This window comes from Rhipicephalus sanguineus, chromosome 8, assembly GCF_013339695.2.
Source record: "Rhipicephalus sanguineus isolate Rsan-2018 chromosome 8, BIME_Rsan_1.4, whole genome shotgun sequence".
NCBI classification, from domain to species: Eukaryota; Metazoa; Arthropoda; class Arachnida; order Ixodida; family Ixodidae; genus Rhipicephalus; species Rhipicephalus sanguineus.
This window is the reverse complement of record NC_051183.1, coordinates 67,929,857-67,943,448: the sequence shown is the minus strand read 5'-3', so window position 1 is coordinate 67,943,448 and position 13,592 is coordinate 67,929,857. Positions and strand designations below refer to the sequence as shown.

General features: G+C 43.7%; 1 protein-coding gene across 12 annotated transcripts in view; it reads right to left on the bottom strand.

Annotated features, from left to right (window-relative positions):
• The window catches only part of LOC119402038 (uncharacterized), a 32,852-nt gene that overhangs the window by 15,582 nt on the left and 3,678 nt on the right, over nucleotides 1–13,592 (bottom strand). For 8 of the 12 annotated variants that reach the window (XR_005185614.2, XR_007417139.1, XR_005185612.2 and 5 more), the window contains exons 3-4: nucleotides 4,815–4,904; nucleotides 2,827–2,887 (exon numbers count right to left, since the gene is read on the bottom strand). Coding sequence is in view for 5 of the 12 variants with exons in the window: in XM_037669112.2 (XP_037525040.1) it covers nucleotides 2,827–2,887; nucleotides 4,815–4,877 (124 nt within the window). In the remaining 7 variants the exon portion in view is untranslated. Of the gene's footprint in view, nucleotides 1–2,826; nucleotides 2,888–4,814; nucleotides 4,905–11,179; nucleotides 11,315–13,592 lie in introns of all 12 variants that reach the window. The other 4 variants (XM_037669115.2, XM_049418479.1, XM_037669114.2 and 1 more) reach the window with 2 other exon arrangements.

Genomic DNA, 13,592 nt, shown 5'->3' with positions numbered 1-13,592 from the left:
AAATCATGACACGCATGTCATGTACAGCATGACTTACGTGCCACGCTCATGATGCGCTGGCGGCCGTTTCGCTAGCTTGATATGCACCAATATTGGTCTCTTACGACGTGACCGTGTGACGAACATAAATAACACGAGTTATCATGAAAATCATGACACGCATGTCATGCACAGCATGACTTACGTGCCACGCTCATGGGGCGCTGGCGGCCGTTTCGCTAGATTGATACACACCAAAATTGGTATCTTGAGACGTGACCGTGTGACGAACATAAATAACACGAGTTATCATGAAAATCATGACACGCATGTCATGTACAGCGTGACTTACGTGCCATGCTCATGGTGCGCTGGCGGCCGTTTCGCTAGCTTGATATACACAAATATTGGTCTCTCACGACGTGACCGTGTGACGAACATAAATAACACGAGTTATCATGAAAATCATGACACGCATGTCATGTACAGCATGACTTACGTTCCACGCTCACGGGGCGCTGGCAGCCGTTTCGCTAGATTGATACACACCAAAATTGGTATCTTGCGACGTGACCGCGTGACGAACATAAATAACACGAGTTATCATGAAAATCATGACACGCATGTCATGTACAGCATGACTTACGTGCCACGCTCATGGTGCGCTGGCGGCCGTTTCGCTAGCTTGATATACACCAATATTGGTCTCTTACGACGTGACCGTGTGACGAGCATAAATAACACGAGTTATCATGAAAATCATGACACGCATGTCATGTACAGCATGACTTATGTGCCACGCTCATGGCGCGCTGGTGGCTGTTTCGCTAGCTTGATCTATCCCGGAATTGGTCTTGCGCGACGTGACTGTGTGACGAACATAAATAATAGGAGTTAACATGAAAACCATGACACGCATTTTCCTCAATGACATACAAGACGATGTATGCAGCTCTTTGCTGGCTGCTTCGCATTACATCGATTCCCACAATGCGTGGGATCTGCCGGCTTTTTTTTGAATGGGCACTCTTTATGATGGCATAGTAAAGTCGTAAAACGCAGCCCCGTGACTCTCTGCGGCGAACGGGCTTCTTGCCGCACAAGTGTTTTTCCTGCTGTCATACCTGATGCAATTAGTAGCACTGTAGTACGCGTTTCCACATATTTGAAAACCCGAAGGTCACATGATTGAATCCCGGCGCCGCGGCCGCATTTCGATGAAGCAAAATGCTGGAGAGCTATGCGCTTAGACAGGCGCACTTTAAAGATCACCAAACGGTCTAAACTTTCGGAGCCCCACACTACAGCGCATCTTATAATCATATCGTGGTTTGGGGATGTAAAACTCTCAACAATTATTATTATCAGCTTCCTTCCTTGACACTTACATAACCTCGAAAGCGAAACGAAAATGCCTCGAACGTATTGTACAAAATGCAAAGAAACGTCATGCTTGGGGGTCGACAGAGCGGATCGGCAGAGAACGCACGTCAGGGAAAATGCGACGTTGTAGAGCAATACAACATATGCTGAATGTGCATTCCGAGTAGCTCCGTAAGAAACCTTGGTGATCGTAAAAAGAGATGCGACAACACAGATATTATACAAAGCCGCGACTTTTTTTTTGCAGTCGCGAAGTGTTCGATTTCAACAGCCTAGAGTCATACAGCCACGTTGAGGGCAATACGATTCATCTGCTGGTCGCTGTGTCGTTTTCACGGCAGCAATATCGTCAGCACTTACACTGGCTGTTCTATACAATGTTTTTGCTTCTGCCACTTGTCCTCTAGCGAACGGAAGATGGTAGGGGGGAATTTATCGAGAGCCATTTCCGTTTGTTAGGCGCAACCTAATAAAACGAAGAGACAATGAAGCTAAGGAAGGCATAACTGACATTAATGGCACGTTTTTAATGATATTATAGTATGGAAAAAATGAAGGGGAATTAAAGTGGTTTAACAGTCAACTCGGATGCCTTATCCGAAAGTTCTAGTTTCGCTCCTTACCTGTGGTTTGTTGATTCTCGGAAATGAAATAAAGCATTGTTTAGATATTACTTATCTTCCATTTACATTTCGAAAATGAAAAGCTCCTGCTTTGAAAATGACAGAGCAATAAAGATAGAGCGGAAGAGAAGGAAAGCTTTTTATTGGAGAGCAGAATGGTCAGCCGAAGTATATTCGGTTATTTTTTGTTCAACAGGGAATGGAATTCAGCACTACGATTGCTACCATACATCAGTCTGCGGATGTAAACCATTAGATTAACGGAGAACTGCGCTGATTGACAGGTATTCATGTTAAAAAGACTGGGCTTGCAACCGCGTACACAAGTGAAGAGACCACAAACGCATCCACTGGGAAAGGCGACAGTTGCGGAACACAACGTTGACACAAAAACTTATCTGCGCAAGACCAGGCAAGAAGCGATGCCTATCAATCCGGCACGCGTGGTGGTTTACGTGAGAGACATCTGTTCATGCATTTGATTTCTTTTTTATGCAAGCACTTACTCGAACTCCTGGGGAAAGCGGATGGCCTATAGCAGGCGAAGTACCATTCAGTGCAATGTCGGAAACAATTTCAACTGTCAAAAATAACTTTGCCGGGAAGTATGACAAAAAATACCAATCAACATTTGAGAAGAAAGTGAATAATGGTTTTAGAAATTGCATCATTGTCATATTCTACTGGTCGCAGCGACGAAGCATGATTGATATATTAAAATGTCTTGAACAAAAGGCCTTGTGACTATCTGTAGCATATGTGTCAACACTGCAAATTAAAAGAATACTCTCGCTTCTAGAGCAAACTTTGCGACATACACTCACAAGAAAAAGATACTCACTGTTGTTCGCAATGCATATTCCTTGGCTACAGTATCCAACACTATTTCGAATCGGCGTCAACTATACAGGACAAACGAGATGTGTTAAATGCAGTGCTGTGGTTTTAAAAACGTAAAACTCCAACTCCTTTTATGCATCTTTGCAATTTGATAAGAATCTTACGACAAGGAAATCCAAAGTACCGCAAAAATATCTTCCCATTAACATGCATTCAGACAAATATGTGTACTGGTTCAACATTACCTGTGCAATACCGTCTGCACATTGCTATACATGATGCGCGAGCTAATTCTAGCCAGAGTTTATAAGTATGCAGACGCACTCTATGATGACGCGACCAAATACATGTTGCTGACTATTCCATGCAGTAAGTCGCACTATTTTTGGTATTCCGATTGACTGCCTAGTTGAACAAGATTAATTAAATAACTTTTGAAGCAACGACGCCGGACAAAAAATTCCAGCGAGAACGTTCTAGATCAGTTTGCAAAATGTGCGATTAGGCATCTTGCAGCTTTGTATCCATTATGTAGTAAAGTGTTTTGTGCTGACTACAGTGATGTCCTTTGAAATACAAAAAAAAGAAGAACGTGGCGTGCCCGCTGCGTGCCCATGCTCGTTGTGATTACAGTGTTCCCTAATGTTCCCCGGGAGGTGGAAATGGCTATAGCGTTTGGCAGGGTGTGCTGCTGCTTGACATGCGACACGCCAGTGACGTTGGGGGTGGCTCTGCGATGACGCACCTGTTGTTTGCTGCAGAACAAGCAATAACCGCTGCACCTGCCTATTTCTGTCGTGAACCGCAGTGACGGAGGCATATGTTTGTACGCCGAACTTTAGCGAACACTGCAATCGCGGCAAGCATGCGGGCGTGTCACGTCGTATATTTTGTAATTCGCAGGCATCCGTAGTAAGCAGAAAAAAAAAGTTATAGAGAGCCCGCAACTGTCTAACTGAAGATTTTGCAAACCGATTTATAGCCTTTTCAGTGGAACGTTTTGCCTAGCTTCGTTGCCTGAAGAGTTGGTTAATTCATCTACCACAATTAAATAATAGTGCAAAACAAAAAAAAATAGTGCGATTTACTCCACACAATAGTCAGTAATAGGCCGCGGCGGCTGCATTTTCGCTGCAGGTAGAAATGTTTCAGGCGCGTGTACTTAGATTTAGGTGCACGTTAAGGAACCCCAGGTGGTCGAAATTTCCGGAACCCTCCACTACGGGGCCTCTCATATTCATATCTTGGTTATGGGACTTTAAACCCCAGATAATATTAATATTAATAGTCAGTAACATTCGTTTTTAAGGCATCTATATTTTTGAACTCTGGCTAGAGTTAGATGGTCAATCTGTATATATCAAGCATAAAGAGTGCAATGTATCTAGAATTTCGTCCCATGGTAAGGGGTGGGATTTACGTCTAGTGAATTTTGTCTGCTCTGACGGTTTCGGTTTCGAGTAGGCGCTGGTGATGTTCTTGCGATATACCTTTTTCTGCTTAAACCAGTGGCCGAATAAAGAGCGTATGGACAGGGAGTGTTCGAATTATAAGACGGTGTTCAATAAGGAACGGAATATTTCTACTATCTTTATAAGGCTTTACTTATGCATGACGCAGATATTATAAATATCACAAATTTTGGCATTCTTAGCTCTTGATTATGTTTATAAGAATAGATTTCTGAATGAAAACCATGTGTCACGAATGCTGTCTTTTTGTGCTTCTGTGGTTCCGTTTGCGAGTGTTATAAAAAAGTTCGGTCATGCCTAACGAAAGTTCACTTTTCCGTTGCATAAATAGGAAACAAATAAATGAAAAGTCGTATTTTTGAGTTGCGAAGACAATTCCGCTTAAGCAATTGCCATTTATCTAGAATATACTTTTCATGTTTTTTTCAAATTTTTTGGCAACTGTCGTTCTTTTGTTCGAGGAGTTTACTAGTAACGTACAGATAGATTTTCAAGGCTCTCATGAGAATATTCTTACCCAGCATGGTGTTCCTTCTCGGTGAAATCTGTATTCCCAACCATGTCCCCAGACATAAATCATGTCATAACAATATAGTTTCGGTGAAACCTACGAGGAAAGAGCAGTTGTATTGCATTACATCTTGTCATCAGTATGTGCTTTGCTCCAAGGATTTATATCAACGAAAGATTACATAAATTACGCAAGATCTTCATAACAATAACTAGCAATAAACTTGCAATTGTAAGGCAGCATTGTGAGGATCAATGTTCTTATGTGGTCGTAGCAGTTGGGCTTCATTCTCACGGAAAATTTGTAGAATTAGCTGCTTCTTGATCATGTAATGCGGCACTCAGAAGACGCATTCTTGTCAGTCTAAATTTTCTTGGTGGTCGATTCTGTAGCACCTGTATTCCACGAAATGTCTTTGATCCGACACTGTAATAATAAACTTCCATTGAGTGCATTTGACTTCGACGCGCCTAAAAAGAAATATTGTAAAGACTTAAGAGAGTACAGAGAAGAAACGAACGTCTTTATTCGAGAATATAGCTTAGGACAGGCGCCCTAAATCAAGGGTGCCTTGAGCTCGGGCAGCGTCCCGGGCCCTCGCGGTCAGTCTTAGCTGATAGTCGAGGTTGGAACTGGTCAAGGCTCTCTCCTTAATTATTCCTTGGTGTTGTAAGGGTTGGGGGGTCTTAGTGGCGTTTTTCTGCAGGCTCCCTCCACATGTTGAAGGGATCCGATTTCTCTTCAGAAGCGGCATTGCGGGAAGAATTTTACAGACTCTTAGGTGATTTCCGGATGTGTGTGGGAAGTTATTGACCTGTAGAGCAGTGAGTAACCTCTCCTGCCCTTTGCATGTAGAGTTCTTTTTTTCCGGTAGGATAATCGCATTTTATGGCATTGTTCATTGGCGTAATCTTATTGTCTATATTTGCGAGGTATTTTTTTAGTAACGCCTGGTTACTCAATGCGCCAGTCGAGGCACAGGACACCACGCAACAAACGGCACGTGTAAAGTTCAAATGCGGACTACCAACTTGGCCTGTGAAGATTCCGGCTTTATAGATAAAGCATATTGTAGGACTGCCGTCAGAACCGGGCGCACGGCTGTTTGTTTGCTTTGTGCGCTAAAATTGGAGGCCACGCCGGTGGTGGCGCTGCGTTCGCTCCGACGCACGGCTTGGCTTTGGCGTCATTTGGTCAAAGTAGGTGCGACCGGATGGGTCCTAACCGCAGGCGCCGAGGCGTCTTTCCGCGCAATCTTTGAGCACCCAGACGATGGAGCGCATCTGGTGTCTTGTCGCGTACATGACAATGGAACCCGCCGGCAGAACTCAGGAAGGGATGGAAACGCCGTCGTGTCACCCCCTCATTATCACGCGGTGCCCTGCCACTGCGCATGAATGGGCCTCTCGAAGGCGCCGACGTGGCGGTGGCAAGGTTTCACGTCGGTTTGGCCCAGCAGTATTCTGTGTACGCGCCTCGCGGTTGCCATCCAGTGATAAATGAGACAGCGCAGCTCGTTTTTTTAGCCGTGTAGGTGCCGGAGGCGTTCGTCGCAGTGTGACATGCATCACGTGGCTCTAGACAGCGGGCGGGCCCACAGCACCCGAATGCGTAGACGTCAAAAAGCTGGCCCACATCGAGGGCAAACCATTGATGATTAAAACGCGTTCTTGCGCTGAATGGTGCATGATCTGACAAAAGTTTTTTTTTGAAACCAGGGTCCTTGGGAAAGTCGAAACCAGGTGGCCAGAGAATTGTTGGGGGCTTTTTGCATAAATAAGAAGGGTTCCCAGTGTGTCAGTGTGCCGTCTTTGATTTTATATCGCTACGAATTGCACTTTTAAGACAAGTCTTGATAACAGAAGGCCGGTTGTCATTCTGTTGCTGTGATTTCGATGTGACTCGCGCATGCGCCTGAAATTACCTGGGGTGCAATGTTTTTTTAATCAATCGGTTGTTAGTTGGCACAAGTCCTGTCATTCCTTGTCCTCGTTCCTTTCTGCCTCCAAAATGTTTTTTCTCAGACCTTTGATGGTTGCTTTCACGCTGGTATTCCTTCAGCGTTGTAACTATTTCCGTTCTACACTTTCCAGTCTGGTTCGACGGAATCGCTGCAGCGGGAGTTAGTGTGACGAACTTGTAATTACCGCCATGTGTAACGTTTGTAATTCCCGCCATGTGTAACGCAGGGGAATGGCAGAGCGGTACGAGGGTAATCAGAGCGCCCACAGGACAGGCGGTCTGCTTTGCCTTCGGCAATCGGTTTGGCTAGACATTAGGAACGTTTTTCTTGTGACAATATATCACTGCACGCTTACATTTAGCACTAGACACTCGTGCACCCGCTTAGCCTACCTTTGCCACAACATTGGTTTACTTTCTTTTTATTTGCATCTTGTTGATGGGTTGTTTGAAGCAAGGAGCATGAGCCCGCATATGTGTAAAAAAGTTGTGCACTTGTAGTGAGTTCGTTGATTCGCTGTATGCACTGTCCAATTACAGAACAAGCAGGCGACTATTCACCGGCAGGCTTGTTGAGGAGCAATATCGATGTAATAAGAAGCGGCCCCGGTCTTCCGTCTGGTGTTCTGAACCGGGTTTATGGTGTTAGGCACCGTCGGCTCTGTCGGATCCATGTCGGGTCGCTGTATTGACGGTTCATTTCCAAACAGTCTTTTTTTGTAACATTTGTGTCTGTAACTCTTCTGTAAAAAGCCTCCAAATACAAGTTGTCTTGATTTTCCTCTAAACGTCGTCAGCGTCTATTACTCTTCAAGCGACCAGCGAATTCATCGCCTCTATTCGCACATCGGCAGTTCTGTCTTCCCCCCGCTTTGTTTATAACACCTCGGGTGGTGCGTCTCGGGTGCCGAGTGTGGAGCGTTGTTTTCTGCCATCACCCGCCGCGGTTGTCTAGTAGTTACGGTGATCGACTACTTAACAGAACTGCGCGGGATCGAATCCCGGCCGCGGAGCCCACGTTTTCAATGGAAGCGTAAGTGCTTGAGACCCGTGCAATTAAATTTAGGTGCACGTTAAAAAACCCAGGTGGTCGAAATTTTCGCACCACCCCACTACGGTGTTCCTCTTAATCATATCGTGGTTTTTAGACATTAAACCCTAATAATTACTAACAATTGTGATCTACCATCAAAAGAACCTGAATTTTAGGTGCGAAAGTAATCTTCCCTTTGAATAACGCATAACTTGCTTGCGCATCAGCCTTGAATATGTATACAGTAAACAACTAAATACGCGTGTAACATACACAGAGGTGCTATCGCGCTCAGTACGAGCTGGGGCATTTCACGCCTACTGTCCCAACCAGAGCTCTTGAGAAAAAATCAGTTTCTCTAAAAATGTAAGATAATTACATACACATAGACACTGGTTCCGCAGTATTTTCCCAAAATAACTTGAGCGAAAAATTTTTGGGCACGTGAGCGCCATTTAAACCTCACGAAATGTTGGAAAACCAGGTAAAAAAAAAATTCGCTATAAATCGACAATTTCAGGCATTCTTTCAACACTTGCATTTTTGCGATTTTCGAGCATCGTGATCTCATTACAGGACAGTTCCTTATTGTAGCTTTACATTTTATACTCCTTAGAGCACAGGTAAATTTGAGTACTCGTGTTTTCGCAAATTTTTTACAAAAAAGAATTATCGATCAAATGCAAAAATTATTTCGATAAAACTTTCCATAAAACGTACTATCACCTAAAATTTGTTTTGCCTGTGTACGGCACATAGGTTTTAAAATAAAATCCTAAAGTTGGCAAAAAGGCTACATTGGCCTATGTTCAGACGTCTGCAGCACCCTAAGGTGGTCCAAGTGAAAAAACATAAGCGGAACAGCACATACGATTGAGAGTCATAAAAACATCGTGCACAGAAAGTTTAATCAAAGTTTTTGTATTAGTTGAGAAAAAGGTTTGAAGTTTAGTACCACCATGCATTGTTTTGCTGCGGGGGCAATACAAGCCAACTAAATTTGCAGCATAAAAAACGAGGTAATGTACTCGTAGCCCATTGTTTTCAGTTCCTTTTGTTAGTACTTGATATTGTTTATTACATATCACGGTGATAACAAGCAGAGGTAAAGAATATAAAAAATCGGCAAATCCCACGCAGTGTGGGAATCGATGTAATGCGAAGCAGCCAGCAAAGAGCTGCATACATCGTCTTGTTTGTCATTGAGGCTAATGAAGTCATTCATGTGGTGACATCTAGTTCGCCATATATCGCGAGATTGTTGTACATGCATGTGTGTACAATCTGGTATATGCCGTGCTAATGAAACATATATTATTCTACATATATAGGATGCGTGACCTGCTATTTATGTTCGGCCCTCCTGTCATGCTATGCCAATTTAGGTATACATCCAGTTAACGAAATGGCCGCGAGTGCACCATGAGCGTGGCATCTAAATCATACCTACATGACATGCATGTCATGATTTTCGTGTTACCACCTGTTATGTTCGCCACACAGACATCGCGCAATACCAATATTGGTCTATATCAAGCTAGCGAAACGGCCGCCAGCGCACCATGAGCGTTGCATGTAAATCATGCTGTACATGATATGCGTGTCATGACTATTATGTTAACTCCTGTTATTTAGGTTCGTGACACAGTCATGTCGCGCGATACCAATTTTGGTGTATATCAAGCTAGCGAAACGGCCGCCGGCGCACCATGAGCGTGGCACGTAAGTCATGCTGTGCATCACTTGCGTGTCATGATTTTCATGTGAACTCCTGTTATTTAGGTTCGTGACACAGTCACGTCACGAGGTACCAATTTTGGTGTATATCAAGCTTGCGAAACGGCCGCGAGCGCACCATGAGCGTCGCATGTAAGTCATGCTGTGCATGACATGCGTGTCATGATTTTCATTTTACCACCTGTTATTTAGGTTTGTGACAGGGTCACGTCACGAGATGCCAATTTTGGTCTGTATCAGACTAGCGAAACGGCCACCGGCGCACCATCAGCGTGGCACGTAAGTCATGCTGTGCATGACATGCGTGTCATGATTTGCACTTTAGGACGTGTCACTTATGTTCGCCATACACTCTTGTCACGCCATACCAATTTTGGTATATAGCAAACTAACGAAACGGCCGCAAGGGCACCAAAACAGTGGCATGTAAATCATGTCGTTCATGACATGGATATCATCGTTTTCATGTTATGACTTGTCATTTATGTTCGTCATAAAGTCGTGTTTCGCCATACCAATTTTGGTGAAAATACTATTAACGAAACGGCACAGTCGTAGGCGGCTAGATAGATAGATAGATAGATAGATAGATAGATAGATAGATAGATAGATAGATAGATAGATAGATAGATAGATAGATAGATAGATAGATAGATAGATAGATAGATAGATAGATAGATACGCTCAAAGTCGCAGAAGTTCGCTAAGAAATGCTTCGCATTCAAAATCCCCTTGGCTTAGGTGTCATAATTCCCGCATAATGAATCGCGTTACTTATTGCATTGCTTACGCACACCAGAGGTGGCGGCGACGGCGTCAGGGTTGCCAATGGTGGCTACTTTTCGCAAAATTGGCGAATTTTAGAGGCCCGTGGCGACCTAAAATTATGAATGGCGACATGGCGAATTTTTGGCGATTTTCAGCTTAGGTCTCTACTGATTTAGGCATCCTAAGCTCAGTGCCTTCCCAACGAATGAGCGGCACTATTCTCTGTATTTTTCTGGGCTTTGAGCTGCACATTGCGCGCCGTTCTCTATGTCCGTCCTGTAACTCGTGTGTATCTCCTCAATTCATCTAGATGCTTCTAACTCAATTCATCTAGATTCATCTAGATGCTTCAGAGCTTCGCTAAAGCTTCGCTTCTGAAGGGGCTAGATGACGGGTTGGTCATGTGTTCCGGCCATTTGTTCCGCCAAAGCTCCAACTATTCTGAATAGCTTGGCGACCTATTCAACGCTGCAGTATCCCCTAATCGCGCTCGTATAGCGAAGATAAGCGTATAGGCGGGTGTTCGTGCACTAAAAAATTATTTATTCAGGCATTTTCTACTGTTCTCGGTGAGCGTGTGCAATGAAAACAATTGCTATATAACATTTTACAATGTCTACCTGTTCAATTATAACGCGCTGGATTGACGCAGGTAGATATAAGTGATTATATATGAAAGGGACAGTGGCGTCCGGTATCATATTAGCTCACACTGAAACGCATAAGGCTCACTAATGAACGATACCTGTAAGAATTCTATCTTACTACTTTCAATAAACCTCTTAATCCTTTTTTTTTCATATGAGGGGATGTAAAGCTGTCTACAAACAACGCCTTCGCGGCTTTCGCCTAAGGTTTACCACACTTTTACCTTTGAAACGAGCGGACAGGGATGGAAGGATATCATGAGCGTTTTATCCTTTCATACTTGCGCGTCCGCGCACATCTTGCGGCTAGTCGGAGAACCAGGTGCACCAAGCACTCCCATGGTGAAGGGGCGATGCGCCTGGCATTGAGAAATGTCAATATACTTTAAGGGCTTTGAATGGCACTGTTTTCTACGGGGCTATGCATCAGTGGAAATTCTTATTACTAGGATATGCCGCACATATCTAGAATGGCGACTTTTTTGGCGAAATTCGTAAAAAAATGACGACTTTTGGCGACTTTCTGCTCGTCGTTTGGCGACATTTACTCGAAAGTCAGTGGCAACCCTGGGAGGCGTATAACTACGCCGCAAAAATCGTCTGTTGTTGTGATCTCATAACAGTTGTAAAACTCCATGTCACCAGACTGACAAATTCTACTTTAACCAAAAATCTGCTGCCTGCAACCACCCACATTAGGATGTCAAATATAGCTTTTCATATTCCGTCCGTAGTCTCGCGGACGACGTACAGAAAGCGTGAATGCGGGCGCGTCGTCACATAGTGCGCTGTCCCTTGCGGAATACACAGATGTACTTCGTATGGATCCACTATAAACGTTCACGCTCAAGCTTGCTTTCCCTGGCTCACATGAATGTTGAGACTTGACTAATTTTGACGCCCGTTGATTCTGAGAGCCCCATGCATTAAGTAACGCGATTCATTATTGGGGGAATCTGGCACCTGAGGCAATGGCATTTTTATATTTGTTACCTCTGTTTCTTATCACCATGGTATGTAATTAACAATATAAAGTACTAACAGAAGGAACTCAAAACAATGTGCTATAAATACACTATCTTTTTTATGTCGCAAATTCAGTTGGTTTCTATTGCCCCCGAAGCAACACAATGCAGTGGTGGGACTAAACTTAATTCAAATTTTTTTTCTCAACTAAAACAAAAGTTAATTTGTATAAACTTTCTCTGGACGAACTTGTTATGATTCTCATTAGTATGCGCTGTTCCGCTTATTTTTTCTTGTACCACCTTAGGATGCTACAGACGTCTGAACATAGGCCAATGTAGCCTCTTTGGCAAATCTAGGATTTTAGTTTAGAGCCTATGCGCCGTACACAGGCAAAACAAATTGTTAGGTGATAGTACGTTTTATAGAGAGTTTGATCAAAATAATTTATGCACTTGATCGATAACTGTGTTTCGTAAAAAAATGCCCGGAAACACCAGAATTTACTGAATTTTACCTCCGCGCTAAATAATAAAAAAAATATAGAGCTAGCATAAGTAACTGTCCTATAATAAAATCACAGCGCTCTAAAAACGCAAAAAAGGAAGTGTTGAAAGAATGCCTGGAATTGACTATTTATAGCGAATATTTTTTTTATCTGGTTTTCCAATATTTCGTGAAGTTTAAATGGCGCTCACGTGCCCAAAAATTTTTGCCGCTCAAATTATTTTGAGAAAGTACCCTACAACTAATGTTTATATGTGTGTATTTTTCTCATATTTTTTCAGAGAAACTGATTTTTGCGACCGCCCTGATTGGGACAGTTGGCGTGGAATGACGCAGCGACATCACGCGAGCGCGTGGCCTAGCGCACTGGAAGGTTGTACAGTGGCGCCGATCGTGCAATGTCTTCGAGTTATCGGGAGAGAGTGTGGCTGTCCCTGCGAGCGCGCATCGCCCCCACTCGCTTGCTTTTGCCATCGGTGTTTTCATTTTCGAGGCTGATATCACCGCAGGGAGAAATGAGGGCTAGCTTGAAAGCAAGCGGAAGCGATGCGGACTCGCACTAACAGCGAAAACCTCCCCTCACAATTCGAAAACATATCACCATCGATGCCACGGTAAAACCTTACAGTGGCACCTTACCGGCTCCCGCGGTGTAGCTCATACTGAGCGCTATAGTACATCTGTCTTTTGAAAACAAAAGATCCCTCCCAAATCACTTTGGCACATGCATTATTGATCCTTCCATGCATGTCCGATAAGTGACTCACAACTATATGCGGAGTCCATCTAGTGGGTTCCAAAACGGTATTTTGTGTTTTATCCAACCAGCGGGTTTTCTGTGCACGTGCTGGTTAACAAAGCTTTGCACCCTATTTACATCCACGACTTGCACATTTAGACACCAGTGCTTCGAGTGAACATGCCTGCTTCACTAGACATTCTTCTTTGTTTTACAGTGTTTGTTAGTTATAGGAGCACTTCTAAAATGAATTAACGCGACAGCGTTAAAGAGCTCGTTTCGCAGGAATTTCGGTGTCGGTGTGGGCGTCGGTGACGGCGTGGTTGGGTGTGAGCGAGAAATCTTCATCTTGTCCGCGACCGAACAATCGAGAAAGATGCGAATAAAACAAATAATAAAAATATGTTGGTTCAATTGTGACTCGA